Raw genomic sequence first — 16371 nt, 5'->3', positions numbered from 1 at the left:
CCGTTATAACTTTTAAGGTTCAAAACGAAAAGTTGCCAGAAGTCAAAAAGGTCAACCAGCCCCCACCCCAATAGTTGCAAATAAAAAAATTAATCTGGTACCGATCAACTGCTGTTCGTGCAGCGAAAATTTACGTATGTGCTGCCATCATTTCAAATATATTGTTTCCAGAGGTCAAAGGTCAGCCAGCTCCCCCAACATTTACAAAATCAAACAAAATATGGCATAAGATTTTGCTGCAGTTGTGCAGCAGTTTTCATTACAATTTTTAAAACAAAATTAAAAAAAAGTAGTTCCCAGAGGTCAAAGGTCAACCTGACCTCCTCTATCCCACATTATGTAAAAACAATTTATCGACACTTAATTTGCCTGATCAGATTTAAATGTGGAGCATCTGATATAACCTTTGGAACAAGTTAATATCTCTGAAATAATAGCAGCACAAGCGAAAACATTTTTTGCTGCACAAACCAAGTTTCCGTTCAATTTGACGAATGTGGGAGGCCGACTTCACTCAGGTTTTGTTTTTATCAGCCATTTTTACGTGTTCTCCCATTTCTTCCACTCTTCACCGAATGCATCCGCGCATTTCGTCTGCACGCCGTGCGGCCCGCCTCAAACTCCTCTCTCGTTTTTTACGCCCGCCGTCTCCCGAGGCGCACGAGAGATATCCGAAGCATGAAGAGGAGCGTCTGGAGAAACTGACACTTTTTTTTTTTATGTTGCGATATTTATTTATACTAAATACGTCACTGCTGTTTGTATCTTAGAGTCATGAGATGAAGAGGTTGCAGGAAGTCTGTGACCCGGTTGGTGTGAATAATCTGTGATGTTGTTGGTCGTTTAAGCTAGAAAAAGAAGGATCAGACTTCCTGTCAGTAGTATCGGTGTACAAGTTTTTGCCATGTAAATACATACAAGTACACTAAGCAAGCATTCTGGTTTTAGTAACTATGATAATGTGAATATGTGTAGTATTTGTACTTGTACTGTTCCACTCCCCCTCCTCAAACTGACTAAAGTTAAAAACCCTCCCAGAGTTAGTTACATGTTGAGAGAAGGTGTGTCTTAACGTGTATGAAAACAAAAGGTTTCTATTTAAGGCGGTTCTTTTGTAACTACAGGATCAGTGCTTGCTGTACCCACTTTTCTTTTCTATGTTCAAGCCCTCACAGTGACATGACGGAGGTCTATGAGTGGACTTTGTATCTTTTTTATATGTCATATCATATTTATATAGCTCTATAGTGGCAATTTCATGTCATTTTATTTCCCATGCTTGTGGTCTGCTTGCTGAAATGCCATACACTTCTGTGCTGTTTGGAAATAAATGTGGAAAATATCTAAAATGTCCAAAAGTTTAATTGAGGCCTTATTTAAAGTGGGTTTTATGCACAGGAATATTTTCAGCAAATACACATTTTCGGTTACATGGAAATTAAGAAGCTAATTATACGGTTCTGCATTTTCTTTGGAAATCAGATCTGGAAATTACTTCACATCTAAGTTGAAAGAGCTCTTGTTCCAAGGCAGAAAACTGAAAACAAATTTTTTGTGGGTCACAAGAATTGTATCTTGATTAGTTCACATCTTTCTTGGCTGGCCAGAGCGACGCTGCGTCATTCAGTAATAAATCTGAATGAACAAAGATCATGTGGAGTTCCTCAACGCTCAATTCTTGGCGCACTTTCTCCGTTATCTCAATGCTCGAATCGGAAAGTAACATCAAACTTCCTGAACTACTTCAGATCGACACCGTCTGTGTTCCCAGATCCCATCTAGATCTCATATCCTTGTTCTGATTCAGTTTTTGAATTTTATTAAAGTTCAGAACTAAACTGTTTCTGAACAGACTCTTGGGCTACTCAGAAATAAATTAAATTTATGATCATCATTAAATAGCTGTAAAGGTTCTTCCAAGGAATTCTAAGGCTGATAGCTTGTTTTGTCTGATAACAGACTTCCTCAATCAGATCCTTAAGTATGTCAGCTTTAGTCTTTGATAAAGGACAATTTGACAGCTATGCAGACTTTCCAACGCTTGGTTCCACTCCCTTCAGCTCCAGAGACTTTGCCTCGGTGGTTTCTTGACATGAAGGCTGATCCTCCGGAGAGAGGGATGCATGGTGGACTTCAACCAGCATCTCATAGATCAGAGTTCCTACCAAACCGCCGATGCAGGGAGCGACTAACGGGACCCACCACCAACCACGTCCAGCCCTATAACATAAACATTAGGTAAGAATGAGGGATAACATTTGGGAGGACGTAATGACAACAACAAAAAATAACCTGAAAACGTCATCTCCCCAGCCAGCAATGTAAGTGAAGAAGCGAGGTCCAAAATCTCTGGCCGGGTTCAGGGCGTATCCGCTGTTTGAGCCCATGGAAACGCCGATAACCAGGACCGTGGCTCCGGCCAGGAGGGGCTGAAGATAATCGGGAATGGAGGTGTTCCTCTGGTCCCCTACAGCCAGGATGCACAGCAGCAGAGCAGCGGTGCCTATCACCTGCGAGACATCCAGTGGGTTAAACTTAAATAATGCTTTCATGCGTTTGCCCAATGTCGGTTTTGCAAGACAGGTCGGTTCAAGGATGTTTGTCGATTAATTTTTTTTATTAGATTACAATTTGTTCCGATCGATAAACTAATAATAACGTCTCCTTAAACAGTCTTTCCATGTTGTAATTCGCCCGCCATCCAGCAGTGGGCGCCGCTGGTTATAAACAGAGCCGTTGATGCAAAAACAAACATGGCGGCTTTTCCAGAGAAGAAAAGCCTCTCTTTTGAAATATTAACACCCGATACGGTCGTTAAGTTATCACTTTAATAATGCTAATTTAACCTAGCTATGTGAAAAATGACGTTAACTTAACCAAGAATTACTAATGTGGTACAAAGGTGAGGATATGACGACAGAAAAGCGGAGGGCAGCCATTATTTGCATCTTCTTGGGTGTCTGAAATGTAACATTCTCCCATGTATGGAAACCTAGGCCCAACCTGTATTTTAGCTTAAGTAAGGGAACGTTACAGGTCATTGCTTTGACAGTTCACGGCTGTGTTGCTGAAGTTAAATATGAATTTCTCATGTCTTCCAGATAAAACAGTAACTATATCTGACCTGGTCCAAGAAGCCTCCCCCCAAACTGAGGTATTCAGCTGGGTAAGTGCTGAATATTCCTGCTGTAGCCGTCTGACCCGTCACCGTCAGCTGACCCCCGCTGTAACTCAGGATGGCGTCTGCAAACATTTTATTCAAACTCAATAAAATGGACTTAAAATTTGAAAGGTTTTTATGGCAACAGTAGGGTTGGACGTAAAAATGTCAACGTTATATTTTATATACCAAAGTCGATCTCCAATTTTAATAACATTTTTCTCACTTTTTTTTTATTTTAAAGAAATTACAAGTGACAGCAGAAAATATTTTCAACAATTGGCTTTTATTTCAATCATCTCTAATGTGAATTGACCTGAAATCAAATTTCAAATAATTAGAAGCTGTAAAACACACTTGTCAAACAAACTGGTAATTCTTGGGCGCGCTGACGTCACATATGGGAACCAAAGAAGTGAATTGTTGGGGGTGGAGAGGAAAGAAGAAAAAAAAATCCAGATTCACATTGTAATGATGTGAAAATTTATTTTAAAAGATTTCCATGAATGAATGTAGAAACTCACAGCAACAGAACCTGTTTTTAATAATAACTCAAAGTTTATTAATTATTTTCATAAAGTCCGTAATAGTACGGAGGACTAATAGTGCCTGTACATGGTGCCAGTGATTTAATGTTTTGCATGTGGACTCACCGTAGTACTGCAGACCAACTGTGGCTGCACCCAGAAAGGCTCCAAATATTTGGAAGAAGGTATAGAAAGGGAGTTTCATCCATGGATGTCTGCCCAAAACGCACAAACTCAGCGTAACCGCAGGATTCAGGTGAGCCCCTTTGAAAATAAACAATCTGATTTACCAAAAGCACATTCTGCATCTGTCAGACTGAACAGGTTTCAGCTAATTTTGTCAGAATTTTTCAAGGGTAAAATAAATGGTATTTTAAAGTGTATTCTTTGTTATACAAATCCTGTAGGCAGGATAACTTGAGTATTCATATTGTATTTTGATTTTTAAGTAGTAACTAGTTACTTTTACTCAGTTACATTTACTTGAGTAACTTTTTGGAAAAACTTTAAGAGTACTTTTTACTTTTACTTGAGTATCTTTCTTATGAAGTATCACTACTCTTACTTGAGTAGTATTTCTGGATACTCTACTCACTGGGAGTAACTTCACTGAATGATGAACAAAAATGTTTTACAGGCTCCTGCAGCTTTTGTTAAAGTTTTACAGTGAAAGAAATGGATTTGGAAAAATGTTTCTTCTTTTAGTAATTATGTTATTTGTATAAATTGGTTTCATTTTGACCTATAAAATAGCAAAATTTCCACATAACTTCATGTTTTGTTCTGTCTGATGATGTAATGTTTTGATCTGTTACTCATTACTTGAGTAACTTTTATACCAAATACTTTTTCACCCTTGAGTAATTCTTTGGACGGCTAGTTTTCACTTTTACTTGAGTAAAAATATGTTGAAGTAGAGCTACTCTGACTTGAGTACATTTTTTAGGTTCTCTGGCCTCCTCTGCATCTTCCAGTCGGATAAATTAAATTCCAGCAAACTGTTATCTCTGCAATAAACATCTGGTTGGGAACCACGCCCTTACATAAAGCAGAAGAAATCAAAGTATCTTACCTGAGACTCCACGGGACACAAAGACCCCGAACGTCACCCCCAAAGCAAAGCCAAGGTTGATCGAAAGATACTGGCCATTTTTTTCTTGAGACGTCGTCACCTGTGCGACGGTGCCGCATCCAAACAACTGCAAACACACAGAGACTTTTCTGAGCACTGCAGGAGGAGTCAAAAATGTCCATGAATGAGCTGAGCAGAGAGTAGAAACGAGTTTCTATTTTAAGCTGGTGGGTAAAAACATTAAGATCGGACACATGCACTCGTTTTTATAGACTTCACTTCTGATTAACCTGCTTTATGGTCTGTGCTGTAAATGTTCATTGCTCTGGAAGGAGAGAGACTAATTAGGGGTAAAACAACATTAACATTAACACACCTCGTCTCTCAAACTGTCTCCATTTTGTTTGTTTCTAAAAAAAGAAAAAAAAAAAAAGAAGGGGCAAAGTTAAACTTTTCTGCAACACGAAGCAGTTTAGCGTCTCATTCATGAATTTTACTCACAATCAGGATGTAAACTCCGAGGCATTCGGCCAGGCATTCCCTGACCAGAGAGTTTCTGATCCGGCACCTCCTCAGCAGCCTCTCCATCCTGCAGACGCCTTCTGACCCCAGGTGAGCTCTCTGAGACGCTGCGGCGGTCAGGTGTGCGTGTGATCTGCACAGCTCTGCTGCTTCTGCCTCACTGAGCACAGTTTGCCCTCTGATGCTGGACTTCAGGGCTTGCGTCACAGACTTTATTGCAAGGCTGAGGCGTTTTTTTCTTTTTTTTTCCCAGCACAGGAGAGAAGATTATTTTACGTGACATTCTGAGAGCAGAATCAAAGCAGGAGGCAGGATTTACTGGATCTGAGCTACAGCTGATAGAAAAGAGCTGATTTCAGCTCCTTTCTGATTGGTTATTTCCACACTGATTCAATTTCTTCCCCTTTTTTATGAAGAGAAAAAAAGTATTGATATTACTGTTAAAATATTTTATAAGGTGTTGGGCAGTAACTGAAACACTGTAATTCTACCTAAATACATTAAGTTAAAAATATTCATTTATTTATTTTGCTTGGTCATTTTTAACCGCAAGAACAGAATCAGAACAGAAGAAACTCTCCTATTTATTTGTCTAAAATATTTATCCAAGCAATTCCAGATGTAGACAAACTTATAAAATTAAAAAACAAAAAATTAATTTAAAGATCCACTTTCCCAGATTTGAAAGTTTAAGAATAAAGTTCAACACAATAAATAACATTCGTTATTGGGAAACTCGTCTCCAAACTTCCAGATGTTTAAATATCAAACAATTAAATAAAATACAAACTAAAGTTTAAATTCTTCCTTAAGATTTTGTATTTCAAATGTTTTTATTCCAGACTGCATCACTTTATGAAAAAAAGAGGAAGAGTTTAATGCTGGTGAGATAAAAACGCAAATAACAAAGTCGTGTAAATATATTACGTCTTTATTTGATTCTTTTTCACATTTCTTCCACTCACTCTGCCTTTTTTACAAAAATAAAACATTTAACTGGACTGTTTGTTCTTGATGCGACTAGTTTTAATTTCCTGTTTGTATCAAACACACGTTCTCCCTTTAGAAACCAAACAGAGGACGATACTTTGGTTTATTTCTTATTTAAATCCTCCGAAGAACCGAGAGAATAACGAGTCGTCGCCCCGCAGATCCGAGAAACGATTCGAATCTCCTGGAAAAACAAAAAACAGAGCTGCTGTTTATTTATTCCTTTAGTTCAGTAAACCCAGCCTGGAGCACAGCTGACCTGGGAGAACCGGTCCGGTCTGGCGGTCCGGTCCATCCAGCCGCTCCGGACCTCCAGAGCGGGTCACCGTGGTCTTCTGGTTGCCGTGTCCGTCTCTGACCGTTCGCCGCTCCTCCACAGTCTGACACGCAGCGAGAGGAAAGCAGGAGAATATTTACACCCATCCTCTGGTTTTATGCCATTTTTCAAACTATGTTTTATTGCTTGATGCAGTATTTTCTTTCTAACACAACGGTTGGAAAGAAAATTTGACTTGAACATAAAACATAAAGTCAACTTTTAAATAAGTATAAGAATTAATTTTAACAATCTAGTGTCATTTCACTCCATATGAAAACGATTAAAAGTTTATTGTTATTTATTGAATCTGTAAAATTGAATTTCAAGTTAATTTTTAATTTTTTGAAAATTTCTTATTAGCTGATTTGTTGCTTTTTGAAGTTTTTCAGCTGTCAGAGGATTTATTTAAATTATTATTTCTGCAGGTCAGGTAATAATCAGGCCTGTGGGATTGAGTTCAGCTTTCTAAAATCAAACAGCTTTAATCCCAGTTAATTCATGACTTAACAGATAATTTAAGAGCCAGGAGGGTTTGGATATATTTTTTTCCTTTAATGAATGAAATCATAATTTGAAAGCTGCTTTTTGTACTTACCTTAATCTTTGTCTAATATTAAAACGTGTTTGATGTTCTAAAACATTTACGACTCATGGAAAAAACAAAACTACGTAAAATCCGCGAGCAGAAACACTTTTTTGCAGCATAGATAATCCCAAATCCCATTCTTCTCTCCAAACTCAAATTAGCACAGTGGGATATTTAGGTGATTTTTAAGCATAAATATAAAAGTTTGCAATGAATTTCATGTAATTCTTCAAATTTGTGGAGCTTTAAAGATGCAAGTTGTGAAAAACTTTGGAAGGAAAAAAAGATTTTGAAAATGCAAAAATAAATAAAGTCTGGAAATAGAAACATTTTTCCATATATATTCTGATCTGGACGATGCTCAATTTAAATGATTCATTTCTAAAATGATGTTAGAATCGTGAGAAAAGAACATTATTACAATTAAATAACTAAACAAATAAGTGTAAATTATATACACTTATAGAAGCATATAAGTGTATACACTACTAATATTGAAATTATTTTCTATATTAATAGAAAATGTGAATAAGTACACACACTTTTTTTTAAAAATAAATCTATATTTTGATGGAAGAACGTTTAGAAAGAGCTCACCCCGTCGGGTTTCACCACCTTGGTGACGACGACGGACTGGAAGAAAGACCGGCTCTGTGGTTCGCTCGGGTTCTGACCGACAGGAGGGGTCAGAATCTGATCCAAGCCGCCTGACGACACGGCAGAGTCCAGATCTGGACGGAAAAATTGACAAAAAAAATCAAACAAAAAAAAAAACCCGATACAATCCAAGTCAAAGACATTGCCTACCTCTGTCTTCTTTAGCCTCTGGACCTGGAGTTCTCTGCGGTGCCTCGCCCCAGAAATCATTGAACTGTTTGGACACAATAAGAAAATCTCAGAGACTTGTTGAATGTGAGCTGAAAAAGCAGTGAAGTCTGTCATGTACCTTAGAGAAAGGGCTCCAGCCATTAAAAGGCGGCGACTCAAACGAAGGTCGGCGATGCGGGTGCGGCCGGCGGACGTCGCCGTCGGGTGATTTGAGCATAAAGTCTCTGAGAGGATTCCCACTGCTCTCTGATCTGCCCTGAGGTGGAGACGGAGGCAGGATCCTGGGAACACCTGAAACATAAAACAAAGAAAAAACATTTTTCATTGGGAGGCTCTGAGGCAGAGCAGGAATCCGTCTGCTGGAGACGTTTCCCAGCCAGACCTCACAACCCAGAGCCCAGATAACAGACATGTTGGCTCCGTTTCCGCACCAAAGTGTCCCGACTCCGGATGTCCCTCCCAGCGGCCCAGCTGGGAGAAGATCTCCTCCATCTCCCTGAGGACGTGGCCGAACACGGCCGGCTCCTGGAACCTCATCCCGTCTGGACCCAAGCTGAAGCCAAACCTCCAGGCTCTGTCCAACGGGTCCTGCTGGTCCCTTCTGAATCCATCGTAGTAGAATCCTTCTTCCTCATCATCCTCGTCGTCATCATCATGAGTCATTGCGTCAAAGAAGGGGTCCCTAGAAAAACAAAGAGATTAATGTTCCTGCAGCCGCTATGTCCTTCTATTATGCTACTGAGCAACAAGTTCATGCTATTCGTTAGGGTGGAGATCAAGCACTTCTTAATTTGAACTAAGTACCCATAAATAAACATCAACCTAAAGTTCACTTACAAATATACCACTACAATATTTTACAACAGCAACAAGTCCACAAAACAGGCATGTTTGTTTATTATGATTTGACCTTCTCAATTTACATCATTTGTTTTGTTTCTATTAATGGTTTCTACATTTTACATTGCAACTATCCTACAGAGGGGTTGTTGTTATTAATAGAAAGCAAAGCAGAAAAAACTGCTGAAGTGTTGATATCTGCATGATTTTCCTTTTGAATGGATTTCGTCTCTCCTGGCAGCAGTCACTTGTGCATCAGTTTTTCCTACCACTAAATTTTCCAGCATTATCTTGGCATATAGCAATCTGTAAAGAGCCTGTAAAGAGCTTTTGTGTCTCACCCTGCCTGTCATTAGTTCAGTGACTGAACTAATGAATGCATATAATAAACAAAATTTACCTATTCAAAATTTATTTTGTTTTGTACTGATTCAAGAAATTTTCTGAAAAAATTCAGATTTATTGAAATGTACTGCAGAATATTGACAATTACTAAAAAAAATTTCTGGCTCAGATGGGGCTTATGTTTCTGATTTAAAATATTTTAACCACTTTTCTGATCAAAAGCCACTGCCAGCTGCTCACTGGGGGCTGTTAACCCCTAAAGGTCAGAACCTAGAACCGCCCCTGGCACCGACTGATTAGGAGTGACCTCAACAGATCATGGATCTTGACGCTAAAATGAGCAGCAGCTCAGTTAGATGATGGACCCCTGTTGTTTTCCTGGCAGAAATAAAACCACTAATCTTGTCCTAGACGGAGCTGGCTCGTTACCTAACAGCGGCTAACTTCTACCTTCTGATTTAGTTTTAAAAAACAAAACGACAAACTGACCTTCTTCCTCGGAAGTGTCCTCCCGGGACCCCGAAGAACCCACGGAATAAATCAAAAACACTCATTTACTCACAGCTCAAGATAAGTCGTTAAATCATAACTAGAAATGCGAACTACGAGCGAAAAGAGGCGTCAGCGATGCTACAAATGTCAACAGAGACGTAAAGCGCTCTGGAATGTTCCGCACGCATGACGCAATGTGTCGCAAAGAGACCGTTACCGTAAAGACGGTAAAAACACGCGCACTAATTTACTAAAACGAGTTCAAATAACCTACTAATCAGGATAATTACTCCAGCAGTAATGATGTGACTGAAATATATACTGGCAGAGCCACTAATTATTCCAGTGAAACACTCTTTAGGTATAAATGAGTTGGAATTTGTAGATAAAAAAAAATGCATTCAGATTAATTTACGGCGCCCGTATTTCCCTGAAAAGAAAGGTATTAAAATGGCTAACATATTTATAAAGTATTTGAAGATTTTCTGGCTAACATTGAAACATTAAATATTTTCATTGTGAAAAACGCACCTTTAAGACAATATTTTCCAGGACCGTATTTCCCACAGCAAAACACTTCCAAAAAAATACGTTTATCAAATGGGAAATAAAATAATTCAGATTTTTTGACCAAACCATTCTCAAACAGATGCAGATGTCTTAAAATTGTTCCTACTGTTTGCGCCTCTGGTTTGAGCTATATTTGTTTTAAAGTTTCAAGTGTAGCTGTTAATAAAAAAGCCAATTAATATTTACCTCTTGCTTTTCAGCAGGATTGAAAATAAACATTAAAAACACCTTCAATCTTGACTTTTGGAAGTGATCGATTTTCTTATCACATCAAAATAAGTTTATCAATTTAGAAAAGAGGAAAATCTTAAGTTCGAAAGTTGTTTTTAGGAGATCTTGTCATCTCTTTATACCAAGATGTGAATTTGGTCAAATAAAAAAAAATTCTCCATGGTTGACAGACGCGGTCTGACGTCACTAGGGTCACATGATCGGGCAGGTCAGAGCTGCAAGTTAACATGGCTGACCGACTCAGTAACTACTCCTGCAATAACATGTATTCTTTCAAAGATGAAAAACGTAAACAGACAAATTAAACGACCAGATTAAATAATATTTTCTAAAGACTAATTGAATGTTTCCAGTCCATTTAGGTAGGTCTGAAGGAAACAGATTGATCAGTTTTGGTCAATTAGACCAATCAATAAAGTCTGAAAATACAAATATTCGACCATTTAGCTAGATATGAAAAGTACTTAAATTCTGTACTTCTCCAGAGTGGGAAAGATCCATGACTTTCTAATTTATTGACACCGACTTGGATAAAAGTTTAAAAAGCTTCAGCTGCTAGAAGAAAAGTTACATTCACACGCCACAAAAATCTGTTTATTAAAAGACATTAACATCCAAAATGATGAAAATGTCTTTGTTTATTTACTTAATATTTATATATTTTTACAAAATAAAAAAAATGGAACAAAAAAAAGCTAACAAGTCCGCGAGAATTTGAGAAAAACAAAAAAGAAAGCCATTGACAAACAAGGACTACAGTACTTGTGTTTTTCTTTATATATGTACAAGACAATTTTATCCATTTAAATCTTTTGTTTTAAAATGCACAGTACAAAAAGAAGAAGAAGAAGAAAAAAAACACTGACAAAGAAAAGCCATAGCACAACTCTGTCCATCAGTACTCAATGGTGCAGGGTTCCTTACAACGTCAGGAGGGGGCAGGTGGTGAAGCGGGGAGGGGGCAGGTGGTGAAGCAGAGAGGAGGCTGTGGAGGGCGGGGGCCTTGGGAAAACTAAATAAAACACTTAAAAAAAAAAAAAACAAAGCGGCTTGGGTTCAAGTCTTGGGAAAAATTATTCAACATTTTTCAAAAGAAGATGGACCTCACGCAGCGTCGTTTTAAACTCATGGGAACGGTAACTGTACAAGCGTTGGATAATGAAAAACTCCTGTGCTAGGCAAAAAAACGAAGCACAGTACACAAACACGGGCCCCCGTGTGTACAAACATGCACGCAGTCACATGACAAACACACCGTCCTCACAGTCCAAGCCAGTGAGCTCACTTATATGTCTTTATATATAATAATATATCTATATTTGGTAAAAAATAAACTTCACAACTCTACCAATTAAGAGAATTGTTTCTTCAAACTTAAGAGAAAAAAAAAACAAGAAGGAGGAGGGAAAAAAAAACATTCAACAGCAATTTTTTTTAATTTTTTTTTTTAGATATTTTGTGTTGGAAGATTAAATAGGAGGTGAGTTGAGGGTGATAAATAGAAAACCAGCCTGCCTGCCCCTCCCAACGGCCTTCAGATTTTACTTCGTTCAGCTAAGAAAAAAGGTGGGAAATAAAAGTAAAATACAGGAAAAGCTCATTCTTTTAGAAAACAGTTCTATGTTACATGTAAGTTAAAGAAACAAACAAAAAGGGGTGGAGAGCAGGATGAGGGGGGGATTATCATGATACAAATTCCCAACACTCAACGTTTCACCTCCTAATTTTTATAACCATTTTCAGCTCCGACTTTTAGGCCCCTCCTGGCACAGCGCCTCCCTCTGGCTGCAGTCGGGACTGCAGGGAGCGGCTGAGCCAAGAGAAGGGAGGGAAACCTCTGCAGGAGGAAGAGGGAGCTTCACATGTGGACACGGTTTCGCAGGAGTGATGAGCCGTAACCCCGCCTCAGGAGGAGGCGGAGGTCCCGTCGGCGGATGTTAGTTCCCACCCCAGTTGTAGCTGTTGTACGCCGACTTGTTTATCTGAGATTTCTGCTGAATGGAGGCGTTCTGGCTGCGCTGTCCGGTGCCGCTCTGCCAAGAGATAACTGATCGTCAACAGGGTTCAGATAATAAGGGCAATGAGGATTCAAACAACTTTCAATTATTCTCATTTTATTGGGATTTTTAACTGGTGCAGTGTTGCCAGATTGGGGTGCTTTTGAACACGTTTAGCTGGGAAAAACCAGAACAACTTTGGTGCGTCTTTAGAAAGATTTCAGAGGAAAATTCTTGAAAATAGTTTTATTTGCATCTCAATAAAATGCAGTGTTATTGCACTTATCTTTTTAGTTAATTTATTTTAAAATCTGTCGACTGATATTGCAGGATATTGAAAAACAGAAATCCCAGGGAAAAAACTCAAGTCTCATTGTGTTCAAGTCCCAATGGGTTCTGGTTCTGGTCGTCAGAGTACAACAAACAGAAAAAATATAGAACCACCAAAAATGTTGTCTGAATACAGTGGACGACGTATGAGACAAGACATTTTTCCCGTTAGAGGGCGAGATTTCAGCTGGCTTTTTGGAGTTTCATGGTTTTTATGCTGAATCAGTCAAACCTGGCAACCCTCTAAAGGATACAGCGTTTTTATGCTTTTTCAGGAAATTTAAGCATTTTCAAGGGAAGTTTTAAAATTTTTCCAGCACCAAACTTTGGAGTTAAAAACAACACAGATGAACTAAAGAAGAAGTGATATAATTTATTAACATTGTTAGTGTGTTTTACATTTTACAGCAGGGGGAAGTTAAACTAAAATACGACAAAATTTTCTATTTTGAAAAGTCTGTTACAGACACCTGACTGCTCTGAGAAAGTTACAAAAAAAATCTCACATTTTCTTGCAAAGTTTTCTGAAATTTAGCAAATTATTTTGGTGACCCAAAACAAGAAAAGTTTGGTCTGATTTGACTTCAGACATTGAGAAAAAATGTGTTTGTGCCTTTTCATTAGCTTTAAATACCTGGACTCAATTATAAATAACGCTTTAAAAATTTGGGCTTTTAATCAAATGTTAGATTACACTTTATTCAAACTGTGCAGTTTGAATATCCAGCACTTTCCAAACCTCTAAATCACCAAAATTAAATTTAAGAATTTCAAGCCCCGGTATGAACAGTATTAGTGTATAAATCCTAATGGTCCATTTTTTAAACTGTGTACGTAAACATCTGATTTTGTAGTTTTTCTGCCTGGTCGTCTTTAGTGCTGCCGTGTCCTTGAATATGCCGAGTATCTAACCTGGCCGTCTTGCTGCAGGTGGTGGTGCAGAATCTGAGAGTGGGGCTGTTGGTGCGGGGTCAGGATGTGCATGAAGGGGGCCGGAGCGTAGCCAGCGGCTGCCGGGGGGTTGATGGGCCCGCCGGTCCCCAGCGCCGAGGGGAGGCTGAAAGAAGCTGCTGGCGTCCCGGCATGGAAACCCTGCTTCTCAAACGACTGCAGGAAGAAGAAACCAAAAATCAGGAAAAATTAAAAAAAAAAAAAAAAATCAAGGCACTGCTGCTGGACTGCAGAGATATTGGTCATAACCTGCAGCTACCTGTGTCTTTGTGTAAACAGATCCTGAAATATCCGGCACTCCTGTGTTGCTTGATGTCACAGAAACTCCTGCAGAAAAAAAAGAGAGACATTACAAACTTTATCCGGAACAGAGTGAGATCGTCTCCCATCAAAATAAACGACAACATGGTCCTTTACACATCTAAACAACAAGAAGGCAGTGGGATTAAAATGAAAATTATATTAAATGGTGACAAATCCTCAGCATCTACATCTATGTTCTTGTCCATAGATGATTTCAGCAGATTTGCCTTTTCTGAGAGACAAAATAAGGAGGAACAGAAGTAAAGAGATTATGGTGTAGTGAAAAATCCTGTGATGTTTTTGCAGCCATGTTTGCTCCAACTAGACATTAGAAAACCGCTCACATCAACACTAAACGGGGTCAAAACACAAAAAGGAGTGAACCGTCTTCAGGCCAGAAGCTCGTTGAGGTTAAAATGTGTCTGCCTTCAGTTCCGCATGTTAGATAAAGAATAAAAATAAAATAAAAAACCTAGTTGTTCCTGTGAATGCAACCTCTGGAGATCAATAAGTGTCTAAAAACAGCAACTAAAAGCTTTAACGTTATTTGAAAATTCCAGTTCAAGAGGAGAAAAAAAAAAACATTTTTATTGAAAAAAGAATAGTTATTTATTGTGTGTAAAGCTTAAGCAGAGTAGCTATCAGCAGTCACCATCTTACCTGCAGTAGATTTGAAAAGCACTCAGTTTAAATAATTATGAAGAAGCTTTCATGCAGTAGGAAAGACATTATTAGAAAACATGAATACTTTGAAAATGAAAACACTGTAAAAATATTTTGGTAGTAAAGCAAAAATACTTTAAAATCAGATTTAAAGAAACTTATTTTGGCATAGGCTGGTCCAATTGTCATATAATTTATTGCATGACAATTTAGAATTAAAGGGCTATTTTGTTGAGAGGTCAAATAGTCCATTTTATTTAAGGCTTTGGTTTTTAGTGGTCAATTTTCTTTTTTTTTTTAATATCTTTCAGTTCCAGTGTCAAATTTTGGTTGCAAAATTAAAGTTTATTAGTTTTTGAGAAGAAGAAGAAAAAGAAGAAGATGAATTATTATCCATTATCAATATACCACTTAAAAATGATTTCAAAACAATAATATTAACATTTATCAAAATCATTTCTGGGGCAGTTTACCACCCAGCAAAATTTGGCTTAATCGTAATTTTGCATGACAATTGTTGGGAGTTTTAAAATGCAACAATTGCACGTTTATAAACATGCAGTGACATTTTAGTAACAAACAGACTTGCAGGTCTCAATGCTCAATTTAAATTTTTAAAGTTTACGTCACTCGATTACAAAAGTTGCAACAGATTGAGCCGTTTGTGGATCGATTTTAAAGTTTATTCGGCAGCTGGAGCCGACAGCATTGTCATAGCAACGAGGAGGAGGACTGACTGAAACGTCAGCAGGGAAGGCTGCTTGGATGTGAAGTCAGAGACAGAACTGGTGGGACTGTGATGTGCTTCAGTGACAAAGACTTCTTTAATGAGTTCATAATTATAATTTTCAGACATTGTTTACATCCAGATTCACTGCATCTGGGTTCTATTGGTGCAGAATTATGCTGCATGTCTCAGCGTACAATGATGTTCAGTTCATCAACATTGTTTTAACATCTTTTAAGTTGGAAAGAAAAATAAATACTTTCAACTTTGCCTGCAGTGGAAAAAGTTTGGACACAACTGGATTAAACTGAAACAAAGTTAAACAATGAATCTTAGCAGTTCAAGTTCAGGTCCATCACACCAGGCTTTCTGCATGCAATGGGTCACAGTAGATGCTCAGTAAAAAAAACAAAAAGCCATGAGAAAACCCTCCTTAAACGCCGCGATTGGTCAAAACGGCCGCAAAGACGAAGCATCCTCACATTCAAATCCACCAGACTCGGCCCAACAAATCCAAGAACCACCGAGTTTTAAATCCAACCAGCAGGAGCTCAAAAGCTCGGACATGAAGTCACTCTTCACCATTGACAGGAACAGGAAGCATCGAGTCGTTCTGATGCCCTCTGAGCAGCGATGATGAGGATGAAGAGCAAGCGAAATGGAAAACGGGACGGCACCGACCAGAGAAACTCAATCAGCTGGGACCGTTTCAGCTCGTCGTATTTTAACTTCCAACGACGGAGCTGATGATGAGTTTCCCTGTGCAGAATTCAGGAAACGGGGTGGGGGAAAAAATAAAAGGTAAAATAAGCTGGTAAAAGAGGCACAACTGAAGGCAAATGTGGTGTGATGTTTGTCCGACAGGCAAAGCTCTCCAGCAATGAGGCAAAAAATGAACAAGAGCGAAAGAAAACAGAC

The 16371-nt window shown here is 38.5% G+C and overlaps 3 protein-coding genes and 1 long non-coding RNA gene across 8 annotated transcripts in view; 1 reads left to right on the top strand and 3 right to left on the bottom strand.

The window, feature by feature from the left end:
• Window positions 1-358: 358 nt before the first annotated feature.
• aqp10b (aquaporin 10b) lies at window positions 359-5653 on the bottom strand. The gene is made up of 6 exons (XM_015051534.1): window positions 5261-5653; window positions 4760-4886; window positions 3814-3951; window positions 3125-3243; window positions 2293-2510; window positions 359-2220 (listed from the first exon to the last, which is right to left on the bottom strand). Exons 1-6 carry the CDS (start codon window positions 5345-5347, stop codon window positions 2022-2024), a joined length of 888 nt encoding a protein of 295 aa, XP_014907020.1. The 5' UTR covers window positions 5348-5653; the 3' UTR covers window positions 359-2021.
• Window positions 5654-6192: 539 nt separating this feature from the next.
• Window positions 6193-9869, bottom strand: hax1 (HCLS1 associated protein X-1). Its single transcript, XM_015051543.1, has 7 exons — window positions 9679-9869; window positions 8436-8686; window positions 8123-8295; window positions 7984-8047; window positions 7774-7907; window positions 6531-6651; window positions 6193-6455 (listed from the first exon to the last, which is right to left on the bottom strand). Exons 1-7 carry the CDS (start codon window positions 9741-9743, stop codon window positions 6382-6384), a joined length of 882 nt encoding a protein of 293 aa, XP_014907029.1. The 5' UTR covers window positions 9744-9869; the 3' UTR covers window positions 6193-6381.
• Window positions 6986-7723, top strand: LOC106959169 (uncharacterized). The gene is made up of 2 exons (XR_001427288.1): window positions 6986-7020; window positions 7052-7723. It is a non-coding gene; the product is annotated as an uncharacterized LOC106959169 (long non-coding RNA).
• Window positions 9870-11908: 2039 nt separating the features above from the next.
• Window positions 11909-16371, bottom strand: part of ubap2l (ubiquitin associated protein 2-like) — a 31324-nt gene continuing 26861 nt past the window's right edge. For all 5 annotated transcript variants that reach the window (XM_015051519.1, XM_015051522.1, XM_015051521.1 and 2 more), the window contains 3 exons: window positions 14020-14087; window positions 13722-13916; window positions 11909-12515 (listed from right to left, as the gene is read on the bottom strand). In XM_015051519.1, coding sequence (XP_014907005.1) covers window positions 12420-12515; window positions 13722-13916; window positions 14020-14087 — 359 coding nt within the window. In that variant the 3' untranslated portion in view covers window positions 11909-12419. The remainder of the gene's footprint in view (window positions 12516-13721; window positions 13917-14019; window positions 14088-16371) is intronic.

Source organism: Poecilia latipinna, unplaced genomic scaffold (assembly GCF_001443285.1).
Source record: "Poecilia latipinna isolate Pla-1442-1.1 unplaced genomic scaffold, P_latipinna-1.0 Scaffold1050, whole genome shotgun sequence".
NCBI classification, from domain to species: Eukaryota; Metazoa; Chordata; class Actinopteri; order Cyprinodontiformes; family Poeciliidae; genus Poecilia; species Poecilia latipinna.
The sequence above is the reverse complement of the archived record's forward strand: the minus strand, read 5'-3'. Positions and strand labels throughout refer to the sequence as shown.

Excerpts from the sequence above, each read along its gene's own strand:
- aqp10b (XM_015051534.1), bottom strand. The coding sequence starts at position 5,347 with ATGGAGAGGCTGCTGAGGAGGTGCCGGATCAGAAACTCTCTGGTCAGG. Across the intron at positions 3,952-4,759 it reads TGTGTCCCGTGGAGTCTCAG|GGGCTCACCTGAATCCTGCG; the intron begins GTAAGATACTTT and ends TTATTTTCAAAG. Across the intron at positions 2,221-2,292 it reads TGGGGAGATGACGTTTTCAG|GGCTGGACGTGGTTGGTGGT; the intron begins GTTATTTTTTGT and ends TTTATGTTATAG.
- hax1 (XM_015051543.1), bottom strand. The coding sequence starts at position 9,743 with ATGAGTGTTTTTGATTTATTCCGTGGGTTCTTCGGGGTCCCGGGAGGA. Across the intron at positions 8,687-9,678 it reads GGACACTTCCGAGGAAGAAG|GGACCCCTTCTTTGACGCAA; the intron begins GTCAGTTTGTCG and ends TTGTTTTTCTAG. Across the intron at positions 6,652-7,773 it reads AGGTGGTGAAACCCGACGGG|ACTGTGGAGGAGCGGCGAAC; the intron begins GTGAGCTCTTTC and ends GCTGCGTGTCAG.